We start from the raw sequence: 16,032 nt of genomic DNA on the forward strand, positions 1-16,032 counted from the left end.
ACCTTCGCTCCAGCATCTCTGCCTCCTCTGCCTCTGCTCCTGCATCCTCTCCAGCATCTCTGCCTCCTTTGCCTCCGCTTCAGCATCTCCTCTGCCTCTGCTCCAACAACTTCTCTGCCTCCTCTGCTTCCGCTCCAGCAACTTCTCTGCCTCCTCTGCTTCCGCCGCTCCAGCAACTTCTCTGCCTCCTCTGCTTCCGCTCCATCATCCTCTCCTGCAGCTGCTCCAAATCAGCATCGACTTACTCCTCTATTGTTGCTACCCTTCTTTGCAGATCTGCAGCAAACCTTTGCTCTTCTGGCAATAGGTTGCTGACCCAGATCTGGTTTAGTTCCAACTTGTGGAGCTAGTGCAGAGCCCACTTCACTTAACTGCTCTGGAGGACTGCTGTTCGCTCCCTCCACAGTTTCTTTCGCAGATATCTCTTCTCTTGTATTGAGTTCCTTTGGTGATATATATTTCTTCTTCAGCTATCTTTCGTCTTCAGTGTTGTTTTATTTATCTCCAAGAACTTTCTTTATATGGTATCAGAGCAAGGTGTGCTTGCCGACACCTGAGCCTTGACTTGGAAAGCTTGGAAGATAGATCATCAACTGAAGATGTCTTCTCCTTCTTCCCCGAAGCGATCTCAGCCCGAATCGACCTCTATTCAACCACCACCCTCGTCATATGTCGAGAGAGAGTCTGCAAGGATCGAAGGTGATGAATACCTCTCCAAACTCTTTAAAGAATTCGCTGAATTTCAGAAATGGAAGGAACTTGAAGCAGGTACCCGCACACCCCAAGCTTCTTCTTCTCCACGGCTTTCTCCGATACATCAACAAGGACCTCTATTCAACTTGGAAGAAGCGGAGCAACATTTCAAGTTCGGTGCCAACGAAGAACAAGTATACCCTGACGAAAGAGGACATGCCGGCATGAGGACAATGGGTTATTCGACAATGCCTATCCCACAAGAATCAGTGCAAGGTATGTTGCCCTATCCCTTTGGTGCAAATCCGTCTGTTATGCAAGGCATAGGAACAAGTAATCACGAGGACACAGATCCATACATGCATGTGAACACTCATAGACGAGAAAGGAGAAATTCGTCAGGCAATGAGTTTGCTTTCGGTTCTCATTCTTCCTTCCCTCCCATCCCTCTCATATCTTCCGCTGCCATCTTCCCTCCAGTGGCTTCTCATCCTCCATCTTCTCCCATGCCACTAGGCTCCTATAGCCTTTTTCCCTCTATCTCTCCCACTGCCCCTTTTTCCCCTCTCATGTCGTATCCCGCCTCCCATGTTTATCCCTCCCCCTCAGGGCCTTCTCCGAATCCTTTTGTTCCTCCGGTGGTGCCGCCTCTCCCACCTTCTCACTCCGCTCCTGTCTTGAGTCCTCTCATGCATCCACCGGTTGCTTCTCCCTATCATTCCCTTTCTTCCTCTCACCTGGTCTCTGCAACAGCCAAACATGCTTTTACTGATATGACTCGTTTTAACGGTTCTAATTATACCACTTGGTCAAATCTCATGCACCATGTGCTTGATTCTCAAGACTTATGGGAACTCGTTCAAGGTACTGAACCGCAACCTGATCCTCATGTTTATCATTATCAGGTCGTTCGCTCGTGGCGGCATCGTAATGCCACTGCCATTGTCGAAATCATGCAAGGGCTTTTGCCTGAATTTCACTCTCAATTGCAGCATTTTGACCTTGCCTCTGAGCGATGGGCACATCTCACTGACCGCTATGCGGCCCGAGATCATACTCGTCGCATCAATCTTGACCACGATCTCCAACAATTCCAGATCACTGCTGATGATGATCTCAAGGTAAAGCTGGCAGACTACCGGCGGTTAATTGCTGAATTTGCCACAACTGGTCCTCCCAAATCCGAGGATGACCAAGTTACTTTCTTTTTGAACAAACTCCCGCCTAAGTACTTTAGTTTTATGCAGCAAATCATTTCTCAACCCTCCCTTCCTACCTTTTATGAGTTCGAATGTCAACTCTTGCATTATGCTCGTCTCTACTCTCAGGTTCACCAAAAACATAGTGTTCCTACTTCAGAGGGGGCTCTTCTCTCCGGGATTCGAAAAGATCAACTCAGCTCCGGGAAGCCCTCTCCCACTCCTGACTCCAATAATTCCTCTGGTATTACACCCGCCTGGCACAACCTTCCCAAAAAGAACCGGTTTTGTCAGCATTGCCAGAAAGTTGGGCATGTTGATGACGAATGTCGCTCCAAAGCCAAAGGCATTCTCCCACAGCCTATATCGTACATTCTGAACCCACCACTTGGCAAGAAGCAGTTCAACATCCTGAGTGGCATCGTGCCATGGAACAGGAGCTTGAGAGCATTGATCGCAATGAGACCTAGACTTTGGTCGATCGACCCAGTCACAAAAAGGTCATAGGAACAAAGTGGATCTTCCGAACAAAACTCAAAGCAGATGGAACCCTGGACAAGTACAAAGCTCGCTTAGTAGTGCAAGGATTTCGCCAAAAACATGGTATCGATTATGAGGAAACCTTTGCACCTACTGCTCGGTTGACATCCTTTCGCCTTCTCCTCGCTCTAGCCGCTCATCACACCTGGTCTATCTATCAGATGGATGTCAAGAGTGCCTTTCTCAATGGCTACCTTGATCTGAATTTATATATACATCAATCTTCAGAGGGGGCTTTATCTTACTTTACGTAGATGATCTTTTGCTTTTGGGCTCTACCACCACCACGCTTCAATCCATTAAAACACAACTCAGCACCACATTCGAGATGACCGACCTCGGTCTTCTCTCCTATTTCTTGGGCATGGAAGTTGTCCAGCATTCTGGTGGTATCTTTGTTTCTCAACAGAAATATGCTCTTTAACTCCTTGATCAGATCATCCCCCACGAGCCTAAGCCAGCTGCCACTCCCTTGGATCCCACAGTCAAGCTCTCAAAGGACTTGGAGTCTCCTCCCTTTGAACATCTCTATCGTCAGGTTGTTGGTGTTGGCAAGCTACTCTGGCTCATTCACACTCGTCCGGATCTTTCTTACTTAGTTTCTATTCTCAGTCAGTACTTTAATGAACCCAAGCACACTCATTGGCATGCATGTATTCGTATCTTACGGTTCATACGTGGTACGTACTCTTACGGTTTACATTTCAGACCAGGACTAATACTACAGGGATACACTGATTCCGACTGGGCTGGCGACTCGGACAATCGCCGTTCTCATGGCAGCTACATTTTCTTGTTCGGCTCGGCACCTGTTTCTTGGTCCAGCCGTTAACAAGAAACTGTTGCTGGATCTTCTACTGAGGCTGAATACCGGGCCTTGTATGATTGTACCACAGAGGCCATATATCTCCGGCAGTTTCTGGCAGAGCTACACTTTCCTTGTACTGAACCAACGGTCCTCTACGTCGACAACAAAAGTGCCATCGCTCTCGCCGGCAATCCCATTTTCTCCAACCGCACCAAACATGTTGCCATACACTTTCATTTTACTCGCGAGCAAGTGGAATTGGGTACTATTCGATTGATATATGTTCCAACTGCCGATAATCATGCTGACATTCTTACCAAGACGGTTAACCGACCTATTCTTGAGCATCTTAGCCCACGGCTTGGGATTGGTGTACCGCCTCCTTCTCCTTAGCAGTATTTTTTTTTTGTATACTAGTGCTTAAAAGAAGTGAACAAATCCCCTGCGAGGGCACTCCTTAAGCACCTCTCTTTATGTACTCTATGATTGTACCATCACTACTAGGCATTTAGCGAAGATGAAAACCTACTTTGTAGGCATTTCCATCTAAATGAAAACCCTCTTACCCAAAAAAAAAAAAAAAAAGGGCTGATGAAGAGGATAGATCACCCCTAGAACCATTTTTTTGATTACCCCTGGAACCATTCTACCTTGGACATTGAGAGGGGGTGTTAAGCCAGGCAATCTCCAAACGCAGAAGCCAAGGCCAAACAAGTGGCCAGAAAGGCCAAAAATGGCCAACCATTACTAGCCGACCAGAACTGGCCGACCAGCTGGCCGACCTCCTGGGTCAGGCCTATAAAAGGCAGTAGCCCCCTGGCTACCACATCACTTTTGGAACAGGCTGCTGCACACCTGCGCTCCAGCATCTCTGCCTCCTCTGCCTCTGCTCCTGCATCCTCTCTAGCATCTCTGCCTCCGCTTCAGCATCTCCTCTGCCTCTGCTCCAGCAACTTCTCTGCCTCCTCTGCTTCCGCTCCATCATCCTCTCCTGCAGCTGCTCCAGATCAGCATCGACTTACTCCTCTATTGTTGCTGCCCTTCTTTGAAGAATCTGCAGCAAACCTTTGCTCTTCTGGCAATAGGTTGCTGACCCAGATCTGGTTCAGTTCCAACTTGTGGAGCTAGTGCAGAGCCCACTTCAGTTGGCTACTCTGAAGGACTTTTTGCTGTTCGCTCCCTCCATAGTTTCTTTCGCAGATATCTCTTCTCTTGTATTGAGTTCCTTTGGTGATATATATTTCTTCTTCAGCTATCTTTCGTCTTCAGTGTTGTCTTATTTATCTCCAAGAACTTTCTTTATAGTCGGAGGGCGGGAGGTGAGAGTGACTGCAAAAAAAAAGGGGCGGGAGGAGGCAAAGGAGAGAAGGAAGATAGATGGAGCAAGGGCAAAGAAAGATTCGGGGGGGATGGTGGGCGAGTAAGCAATGGGAATTCCTGCAGCCTGCTGCTCAAGAGAAGACTGAGAACATCGCACCACTACCTCGGACGACTCTCTTGGGAGAGGGAGATCAAAGAAATCTCCCCCTCACAAGTCTAGGGACTCCCCCTAAGGTGAGGAAGTTGTTGCTTGATCTGCCATCGCTCATTGCCCAAGTCTGGCTTGCCGCCTGCAGTTCTTTTGCGGCCCTCTTGCTAGGCTTCTTTCTCTCCACCCTAGCTTAAGCCCCTCAAAACGCTCCACGCAGGGGGTCTAGAACGCTCTTGCTGCTTGGATGGACGCTGAGCTCTGTCTGCTCAAAAATACTTCTGCTGCCCTTAACAAGCTTGCGAAGAAGGGCAAGCCCGGCCCTATCCCTGGGACAAACCCGTGCCAAGTGTCCCATCTGTCTGCAACAAAGGCACTGACATGGCAAACCAAATACCCCAATCCTGTCCCAAAGCTCTTCCCTTCAAGAATCTCGAGGAAGATCTCCTCAAAAACAGTCTCCATACACTCCACAATCACCCTAAGTTGAGGGAACCCATCATCACCATGATCAAGGCTGTTGAGGCCAGCGAGGTGTCTACCCTATGCCAAAAGCGCCCCCAATGGAGGGAAGGCTGGAAAGTACTTCCTCGGAAGCCCTGGGGAGCGAAGCTTAGCATCATCAGGAAACAAGACATGTGATGCGTCAAGTCCATGTCATCAACTATGAACCCATGGTACGAAGGATAAGATAAACAAGATGCAAGCCCATGAAAATGGGACTCTGCTCCACTAGGGCAAGGGTGCCTGGAGAAGGCAAACCCTGAGATGCAACATGTGTGCACTTGCCTTTCAAAAGAGGGAAAGAATGCAACAAATAGCGGAAGCTTGTTATCCACTTTTTTTAAACTGGCATGATAGGCATCCCAAAATCTCCTTAACCACATCACTCCAAGACGCCTCTCATAGATCTTTGTGACATCCTTGTGCTCTGCCATGGAAGAATAATTATTGCTAAAACTGACATTCTATGTTATGAGCTGGGAACCCAGTAGATTATGTCCTGAAAGCAAACACCATCTTGCAACTTAAATTCAAGGCGATCCTAGCATTATGGATCCTGCTACTCTGAACTGCTGCCTTCCTCAACTTCTGCATGTACTCTTGAATGCAGTGACCTGGTGGATAGATCAGCATCTATGGGATAGGAGCCTTTCTTCTCTGGTTGAGTTCCTCCAACACCAGCAGATGCGACAACAGTGGTTGGATGGCAGGCTTACCGTGCAACCCAAGAGCTGGAATTTAGTGTCTCATTCCCATATCAGTTATTGCATGTTTGAGCATATGGGCTTCCCCAACATATTGTCAATGACAAGGATGCCGAGTTTAGGGATCATGAGAAGGTCGTCATATTTACTAATAAGATTCAACTCTCTGCAGCTAAAGATCCAACCTTTGGCTATCCAAACAAGATCGAAGAGGAAGAATATCGAGGCAAACCCATTTCATTCCGTGGGAAGAAGCAGTTCCAACTGATCCCAAAAAGAATATGGCTGTAACAGCAGAGACCGCGTGTTTCAGAGGCCATATTGGTAAATGAAAGCACGCCGCATGGACGCGCAAACGCGGATTAACAGTTATGGAGTTGAAAACGAATGGCGCATGGATGCGCAAACAGCTTTGTTTCCGCTTTAAGATTTTTAGTGCGACCGACTGCACTTGCCATTAGTGGACAAGCCTTAAGACCAACTGGCGGTTTGATTGGAAATGTGGTGACTACCTACCCAGCTTCTGTAGGACGCCCTTCTAACAAAATTATCGACCCTTCTCCATCGAAAGCCATGCCACCCAATCGTTTTCCGGACGTGGCAACAAGATCAGCTGTGAGGGGAGACCTCCACGAACCAAATTTGGCCTCTTCCTGTGCGGCCATTATGATGGGGAAGTTAGTGTGCAAGGATGCACGGAATGGATGAAAGAAAGAGCAGCGTTTGAGAGTGGCGAGTGGAGTGAAGGAGGCGACCCGGAGGGTTGTAGACATCGCAACAAAGTCAACCCCCGTCATGTTTTTATATGTATTTACGGTAGGCAGCCTAGAGGCATGTTTTGGTTTTCAGGTCCCTCCTTTGTCATGGTCTTAGGCCTTGATCTTGGAAAAACCGAGTGGTCTACGTTGTGCATTATTTTGACTTGATCTCTTTTCTCTATTTTTGCTTTATTCAGAAGCTCTCCGGTCACCATGATCTCCCTTCACAAGTAGCCTATCAAGGTTTTCTCCTGCTTTGAGTGTCATTCTTCTATTACATCCGTGAGGGTGAAGACGACGGAGGTTGGGAAGTCTACGAACGATGATATCCATGGCGAACAGATGCTTTCTGTCCTTTGCGTACATAAAGTTTAGATTTCGATTAGTAGATGAAGGATTAAATACTGATAGATTCAATTAGCACGAACACGAAGCATGGATTTGGAAAAGCTTTGCTTGCTCGTATAATTTAGACGAACATAGGGGAAGTGCTAACAGAACAGATATAGTTTGAGAAGCTCCATCATCTTGTCCTGAACTATATTATGTTCTGAGGCCACTAGGAAGACAGCCTAGCATTCCAACCAAATTTTTTGATTGGAAAACGTTTGTCCACAAAGGGTGTTCGTAGTGTAACAAATTTTGTTCTTTATACACTCTGAGTTACGAACGCTTTGGTGATTAGCTGGGTTGTCATGATCATCATTTTGATCTTGATGCAATGGTGTGTGTGCACTCTGAGGAAAACATGATTTTTGGACACACTCGCTTGTCGATTCGGCATTATTTCTTGTAACAAAGTCTTCTCAGCATTCAACTCAGCGTGTTGTATCCCTGTTGGCCTGCCAAAGTTTCCAACTTACAGTATGAGATTGCTTAACAAGGAACATTGTTTCAATGTTATCCACTTTTGACTGCAACACAAAAAGCTAATGTAGGCATATATGAGAAGCACACAAGCCAACAGCATTACAATGGAGATTGCCAGCCGGGTGATGCAGAGAAGAGACAATATTTTGAAGTATCCTTTTCTTGATCACGACTGCATGCTTAATATCTTTATAGACGATACATGAAAATGAGGAGGAACTCACAGCCAAGCAGGTGATATCCCCAACAATGGCTCATTGCACAACTTTCATCTAGTAGAAAATATTAATGCCACCGTTGAGAACGTTTAGAGGGTTTTCGATGGCCGTTGCGCCGGTGGTTTTTGCGAGCTTTTTGTCCGCATGTAGCGGCGAGATCGTCGAAAAACAAGAAAATTCAGGATGCAGAAAATCCACCAGATTGGTTGATGAGAACAGCGGGGAGCAATTTGCCAAAGCTGGCTGGGAAAGTTGTGTTGATTTGATGAGAGCATTGTGTATGGATCGGTGGGAGGCACGAGGGAGGCCACGATCAGGGAAAGATGGCAAGGATCCAAGATCGCATAAGCTGGGAGTAATATAATTGGAAACGTAGGAAGGGAAAGGTAAATTGATTTGCGAGGGGACAAAAAATTTTTACGATTCTAAAAGTTGACCAGAAGCAAAGGCCAAGTAAAACCGGGAGAAAGGGCAGAATCAATTTGGCAATGTAAATGTCCTCCCAAGGCAAAGCTGACGAATGTAAATAATCAGCTGCGTGAGGAAAGCTCACAATCATAGAGCACAATGGGAAGTGCTTTCCTGATTTCTTCTAACGCCCTCAACAGCAACAGGTCAGATCCCACGCCGAAACCATCTGGGAGGTGCAATAAGGAGCTTTCCCTTCTGTCCACCCCTCGTCGTAATTTGACAACTCGAAGAAGTCTGTCATTCGAGCCGACTATGAACACAACTAAGCAAAACACGACTATGGGTAGGACTGCCGCGTAGACAACGGAGGAGCCTAAGAAATCCATGTTGAAATGGAAGCAATAATGGCAATAAGCCAGGATCCGGGTCACGGCCTAAGCTGGCATGGAGATGAGTAAGAATCAAGCACGATGTGGACTCATGGTCCTAAGTGCTAGAAGAATAAAGACGCAAAGAGATTCCGAGGATTGATGAGGCAAAATGGTTAACGACGTCGATGAAGGTTGCTAGCAAGGATGTCAAAAACAAAGAAGATGACAAGGAAAAGAGCTGCAAAAGGGAGCACAATGGCTGAAAGAAGCCTTGGCAGAGAACATGGCAATGTCTAAGTCTCTTTAGGAGTGGGCAAAGAGTATCAATAAACTCGACAGCATCAAAACTCGAGAACAATGTGCTTTAGGTTAGCCTAGGTATCACGGAAAAGGAGAACGCTAGGTTCAAATATGAGCTACGTGCATTAAGCAAGGAGTTGCAAATCCAGAATGAAGAACGTGAATACTATTAGAAGGCAGGAGAAGCTACAAGCAACTATGTACGTAAAAGAGCAAGATCCTCGAGGACAAATCCCATTCTGTTTGAAAAGAATCTGACACAGATTATCCTTGCTTTTTTTCTAGATTATCCTTTGCTTTTGGAAGAACTTTATGCCTTTTAATTCCCTTATTGGGTGGACACATAAATTTAGTATTCCATCAATCTAGACGCTGCAAACTGATTCAAAGCTTGCAAGTTTCATTGATGGCCAGGTGGAGGGAACTAGAGCTCAAACCTCAACAACGAGACAGGAGGAAGGGAACTTGTAATGGACTTACCATGTTCGACTACGATTATGACTATTGACACTCATGTAATATGCTAGTATCTTATCCATTCGCAGGACTTATTCTCGACGCTAATATTCTTGGCGTTTATATTCTCGATGCACGGGGAAGGGCCCATTCCCTTAGATTATAACTCTTTGGGGAAGGAAGTGCGCTGCCTCCCCGCCCACACTATGTGTGGTTATAATAATTTAGGCCTTATGTATGCAAAAGGTTTCCAATCATCTACAAGGTGGTATGTTTTTGTATGTGACGGGGCAGGTACAAAACATTGGGCACCGATGTCAAGGAACCCTTCGCACTAATCGAAAGAAGGTGCCATGAGATATTCACAAAACTACCCAAAAAGGATCTCCGATGATTACTAATTTCTTGAATCATTCTTGAGATTTATATAAGGCTTTTTGATGACCATGAAAGCTTGGGCTTGATCTTTCATGGATTGAAGGAATTGTGCAGGTGAAGAAGATTATTGCCACTGGCAAAGAACAAAAGAAATAAGGAAGGAGATCCTACAAAGTTGGTGGGCACATCAAAAGTAAGTTTGGACCTTAACAAAATCCCAATAATGACTTAGAAATAATTACTAAACAAGAAGATAGGAGGCAGATAGGCAAGTGACAAAAAGTGAGGGGGAAGTAGATCCAACAAATAGGGAAGAGTCCATGCAAGAGAGGATGAGAGGCAAGCCCATTCAAGCTTATAGTTTAATTGACTTTGTGTTGCAAGGTTACAATGACTTTGGTATGGCCTTGGATGAGTGGAGAAGTAAGCAGCTTCAAAAGCAACTTGAAGCATGTGCACTAGAGCTGGATGGCAAGTCACCATTAATAATTTTTTATGATGCATACCTTAACATGGCTGTTAAGATCTTTCATAAATTGGAGGATTCATAAATATAGTTTGTCATTGTTTGCCCTTAGAATTATGTGCATATATTAGCTGATCTATAAATTTTCAATGCAACTATAAGTTGATTCTTTTTCTAACCAAGGCTCCCCGAGTTAAGTTTGCAAGGTCCAGTGTATATGTGCAAGAGCAGATTTATGATGTGAGAGATCAGCCAAAGCTTGGGGACATCTGTTCTAGAGCTTGGAACCTAGGTGAGAAATATAAGTTCTACCCATTTGGTGATCCTATGTAGGTAGACGCCAAGCTCATTTTGATTAAACATAACCTTAGATCCCAACCTTAAGACCGATTTCAAGGTAACATTAGATCCCAACCTGCAGACCTAATAGAGGCAAGCTTCAATCCCGTCATAGACGGGTCATGTAGCTCATGCATATAAGAGGTGGGGGACAAAGACACATGTCATCATTCAACTCTTTCAGAGTTCCCATAGTTCTAGTTCCTAGGGTCTAGATAAATCCCACTCTAAACCCATCCTATACCACTCGCTTTTGGATGGGAGTATTGATGACAATGATATTTCTATCCTAAACCCAGCCATGTGCTAAGGCCCAAAGTTGGGATTTATTTTAGCTAATTTGATCACATGTTTTGTTTAATGTGTATTGGGTCAACATGACTTTTTTGAATCGAGGTTCGTGTTAAGTATTGTAGTAGTTTTTTATCTTACTATAAGTTGTTAATGGGCTTTAAAGGTTTCCTTTTCAAATGTACAACTACTCTACCTTTCATTAAAGTAGGGCTATTGGCCATTTTAGAAAGTAGTTGTCCTAGTGGGCATTAAAGGTTGCCTTTCTTTAGTACTACCTCAACTACTTTTCCTCTCATTAAAGCGCAGCCATAGTGGTTTTGCCACCTTGTTTTCCTTTTAAGGCCAATCCCAATTAGAAGGTTGAGTTTTAAGGCCAGCATTAGTTTGCGAAGGAAAAAATTCCCCCTTCTCAATATATTTCCAATTATTGATAATTCAATTAACATGACACATGCAATACTGAAAGGAACACACTCCATAGTCCAATATGCTCAACACTAGATAGACAAGAGTACAAATTTAGAGAGGTCCATTACTTTTGCTATGTAGTGTTAAAGAAAAGATCTACATAATAGAAAGCTCAAAGCATTAACTACATTACAAAAAGAACATCAACCATTTAGTAAGGAAGTATATAATTACCAACACCATGGATGTCAAAGTAGATTAATGAAGAAGAACATGCATATGATTCATAGGAATTTCCCATTTTTCAATGTCAGGGGGGACATACAGATGGACAATAATTAAAAAGATGGCAATTGGTTTGAAAAGCAACATAGAGTATGAGAAGTAAGAAGGTGTAGATGAAAGAGGCCCATGACCCTGCCACGACTTGTTTTAAAACAAGGACATAAAGACTAAAATGGAGATATATTTGCATTGTTTTCTAACATTTTCAAACTAGTCACTATCTTCTTTTTCCTTTTTTTTTTTGTGATGGCCTCTTTGTCACATAGAGACTAAAATGCAGATATATTGGCATTGTTTACTAACATTTTCAAACTAGTCACTATCTTCTTTGTCCTCTTTTTTTTTTGTCATGGACCTCTTCGTCTATCAAGATCGACATGGAGACTAAAATGGAGATACATTGGTACTATTTTCTAGCATTTTCAAACTAGTCACTATCTTCTTTTTCCTTTGTTTTTTGTTTGGACCTCCTCATCTATTATCCAAGATCCCTCTACCTTTTCGTTCAAACCAATTGCCTTCTTTTTTTTTAAAATTGTCCTCATCTTCAATCCATCGTCTCTTTTCCCCATTTTTTGTTATGGGCATCTTCCTCTACTTTTTTTTCAGACCAATTGCCATCATAGTTATAAGTATTGTCCTCATATCCCCATCACCATCTTTGTTATTATCATTATCACAAGGATGTTCTTCTATAATAGCCTACTTTTACATGCGAGATGATGTTGGAGGTGAAGATCTTACCCTCCTAGAAAGTGGAAAGTGGTCTAAATGTAAAAAGGGGGGCTCACAGTGATTGACACATGAACTTGGGAGACAATAGTTTTATTTTCAATGTTGTGAAACGATGGCCCCTTTTCGGGAAGTCGAGGAGGCAGAGGAGGAGGTCTTACTCGCCCCAAGCTTAGAAGCCACATGGGGACTTCTTTAGCCACCCTCGGGATTGCGTCTTGCTCCTAGCTTTACCGATTCAAATGGGTCCTTGGCTTCTAGGTACCTATACCAAGCCCCATGCTTTAGCTCTACCTAGCCCAGAAGAGGAGCGACCAGCCCTGGTGAAATAAGAGAGTTCAATGCAACAGGTTCCAATGTTGTTGCGAGCAGTGTCCTTGCTACCTGACGTGAAGGAGGAACTAGAAGAGATGTCCTTGTAGGAGACGATTGACACTGTCAAAGCATAGATGGTGGGAGAGTCTCTGGTGAAGAAGGAAGCAGTGGAGCTATTGGCAATCAAAATGGAGATGGTGGAACAATAGCAAGTAGTTCCCTATCAAGTGGAGGAGGCACAGGTGGAAGACCCACAACAAGAGAGGACCACATGAATACTAGGAAGACTTTGAGCGAGCATGGACTTACCTCCCCAAGCAAGAATAAAGAGAAAGTTCCGACATCCCAGGCTAATCAAGAAGCAGGTGTTGATACACCACCAGCTGATGGAGGAGCACACCAATTTATGGGTGAGGGTGAACAACCTGGTAATGGTAAGTCCATCATGGCCTTCTTTGACAACAAACTTCTCACTAATTCCATGAGGTGGCTTAGTACTCATGCACTAGTAGGATTCCTTCGTTGAGTTAGACCCACAATGGCCTTTATTGAGACATGAATTAGGACAAAGTGAGTGAGGAAGGGAATGAATATATTGAATATAAGATTCCTGAAAAAAGGGCTTTTTTGTTTTCTTATTTGAGAAGACTGAAATGGCAGCTAGAGCTCTCTAGTATGGGATTTGGACCATCAGGAACCAACCTTTGTACTTGGAATGGTGGACCAAGGAGTTCTCTCTTGATGTCCCCATATCCACTAGAATTCTTGTGTGGGTGAAGCTACCTGATCTTCCTTTACATCTGTGTGATCAATTACCTTTCCTACGGTGTGGGATAGGAGAAGTCATGGGATTAGAACATGAGAATTTTATCAACCCCAGGGGCAATCCCTAGGTGTGTATCAAGTTAGATATTGCAGAGGAACTCCCTAAGATGATCTTGAGTAGGAATGCAACATTTTCAAGAAACAACCTTTGGTTTATAAGAACCTGACTAACTCTTGATTCCTATGTGTAATTTCCACACCTGAGGTTAAAAATTGCTCTCTGAAAAGGGGAAAGCTGCTCCTGCATCCTAGAAACAGCTGCTGCTTCTAAGAAATGGGTCCCTAAGACTCCTACTACCCTGACACTTCTAAACAAGAGGCTCAAACCTCCAAGAGAACCTTGGAAAAAGGAAAGGAAACTATTGGATCCCCTCCCATAACTAAAAACTCATTTTGAAGCTCATAGAAAAAGGGGAGGACAATGAGGTCAGTAATAGCCAAGATCCTAATGGTCTTATGATTATAGAGTCTAGCTGGTCTACGGAGTTTGAAGAGGATGTTAATAGAGAAGATGCCATGGAAGGGGAAGATATTAGTGGAGAAGACTCAGAAGAAGATCAAATTAAAGGTACTCTTGCAAATAAAGGATACACTAGTCGAGGTAAAGCTTTCAATGTGGTGCAGCACAAAAGGTTGCAATCCAAGGCACTTCCACTCAGGTGAATAGCCCCAGACCCGAAGGCTAAGAAGGGGCAGAAAAAGAATGCCAGCTAACAAGGTCTCCTTCTTTACTCTCAATGTTACAGCGTTGATGGACCCTGGTAGAGGAGAGGAGATAGCTCATTGGTAGAGGGCTAACTCACTTTCTCCTACCTTTCTAGCATTACAAGAAGCAAGGCTAGTGGAGTTAGCTTAGAGAGTAGATTAAAAGTTATTGGTACTTTACTTCCCATGCTGAAGGCAAGGGAGGGGGATACTCCTCCATCATAATGGAGGAGTCACTCGTGTAGTGACTAATGTCCTGAATAGATGGGCGTTACTCAAATGTCTCATTAAAGGTAATGATTTTGTAGTGGTTTCTCTGTATGTCCCAAATATAGTAGCTGAAAGAAAGGCAATGTGGAAATCTCTGATATGTGCAAAAGGCAATTGTTTTGCCATGGGGGATTTCAACATGGTAGATGGCTAGAAAAGGACAATGTAAATAGATGTATTGAGTTAGCTACTTGGGAGGAACTCAAAGAGCATAAGAAGATGGTGGATGCCTGTCTAGATGGTGACTTTACTTGGTGCAACAATCAAATGGGAGGACCTAGAAGAGAAGCCAAGTTAAACCGATTTTATATTTCTCAAGGGTTGTTGGGTAATCTTAGTTCTATGAAGGTTCAAACTTTCTCCTCTCTTACCTTGTCAGACCACAAACCTATCCTTCTTGGCTGTGACTTTGGTAATGGTCACAGAGGATCCATTTAAAGAAAACCCAAATTTGTTTGCAATGAAGAGTGTACATGGTGGAAAACAATTTTGGAGGCTGCATTTTTTGAGTGCACATCTGGTGCAGAGGCATGGGTTGTGGCAGTAGAAAATACCCAAAAGCTCCTAAAATTAGCGAGAAAGAACATAGCTACAATTAGAGCTCAGAGAATGGTCAATATTTAGGTTAGAATCAAAAGCCTAGAGGAACATGCCAGATTAGGAGATGTGGATACTCAAAGGGATCTTCTGATTGGTAAAAACCAACTCAAAAAACAAATGATTATAAGGTTTACTATAGAGATTGGTGGGCAAGAAAGGTAGACAAACCCACTAAGGAAACATTTAAGCTTATGAAGAGGAAGATAGCAAATGAGGATATCCCTCTGCTTAAAAAGGTTGATAACACTCTAGTCTCCTCTGCAGAGGAAAATATCAGCCTAATTAATAATCATTTTCAGACACTTATTTCCTCTACAGTAATCCTAGATGAGGAGGTACAGAGAGCCAGTGAATTGTGCCATGTGGTTAAAGATAAAGCTGCTCGAAGAGCTGAAGGAAGCTGCCATAGTAAGGCTGATGGGAAAACTCTAGGAGAGGATGGGTTGCCTGTGGAATTCTAGAAAGCTTTTTGGGATATTGTTGGGCCTTACTTGCTATTATTGTGACAATAAAGTTTAAACAATGGAGAACAATGCAAGGATTGGTTACTAATTCCTTGGGTGCTTCACCTTGATGGTTGTCCCATGAGGTAATGGTACCTCTCCAGCATGATCCTCTTTGCCAAATGTAGAGACAAAGTAAGCACAGACCTCTTTGTCGTCGATAATGCATCGCATTCCACCTATCCCAAAAGTCTTGACTTGTTCAATCTTTATGTCACTTGAGGATAAACACTGGAAGTTGGTAAGCCTCTTTATAATAAATTATGAATTGGGTTTCTTTGTGAGGGTCTTCTCTATGTTGGTCCCAATTCAACTATTAGATCTACTCCTAGTGAGGTCTCCTTTGCAAATTTAATATGCTTCAATTCTTATTCTCCACTAGACCTCGTGTCATTCTTGTTGGTTGTGGTTTCTTTCCAAGTCCAAAAATTCATGGTTTTTCTTGATTTCGATGTGCGTGATGGTATTTACTCAAGTTTTATAGAGAAATACATGACTTTCTTAAGCAACTAAACGCATGAAATTGCACAAGTTTGTGGATGTTGAAATGGGAAACTCACAACTCATGGGGAAACATGCATAATATTTTCATGAAACTCAAAGGGAAACTCT

General features: G+C 43.8%; 1 protein-coding gene across 2 annotated transcripts in view; it reads right to left on the bottom strand.

Moving 5' to 3' along the window:
- The window catches only part of LOC147894839 (alpha/beta-Hydrolases superfamily protein), a 170,523-nt gene extending 163,774 nt beyond the window's left edge, over window positions 1-6,749 (bottom strand). Inside the window, exon 1 of one of the 2 annotated variants that reach the window (XM_087384502.1) lies at window positions 6,433-6,749. In XM_087384502.1, coding sequence (XP_087240628.1) covers window positions 6,433-6,713 — 281 coding nt within the window. In that variant the 5' untranslated portion in view covers window positions 6,714-6,749. The remainder of the gene's footprint in view (window positions 1-6,432) is intronic. The other variant, XM_087384501.1, reaches the window with a different exon arrangement.
- Window positions 6,750-16,032: the final 9,283 nt, after the last annotated feature.

The sequence above is a fragment of the Dipteris shenzhenensis genome, chromosome 14 (genome assembly GCF_047967505.1).
Source record: "Dipteris shenzhenensis isolate YYH24624 ecotype China chromosome 14, Dip_SZ_1.0, whole genome shotgun sequence".
NCBI classification, from domain to species: Eukaryota; Viridiplantae; Streptophyta; class Polypodiopsida; order Gleicheniales; family Dipteridaceae; genus Dipteris; species Dipteris shenzhenensis.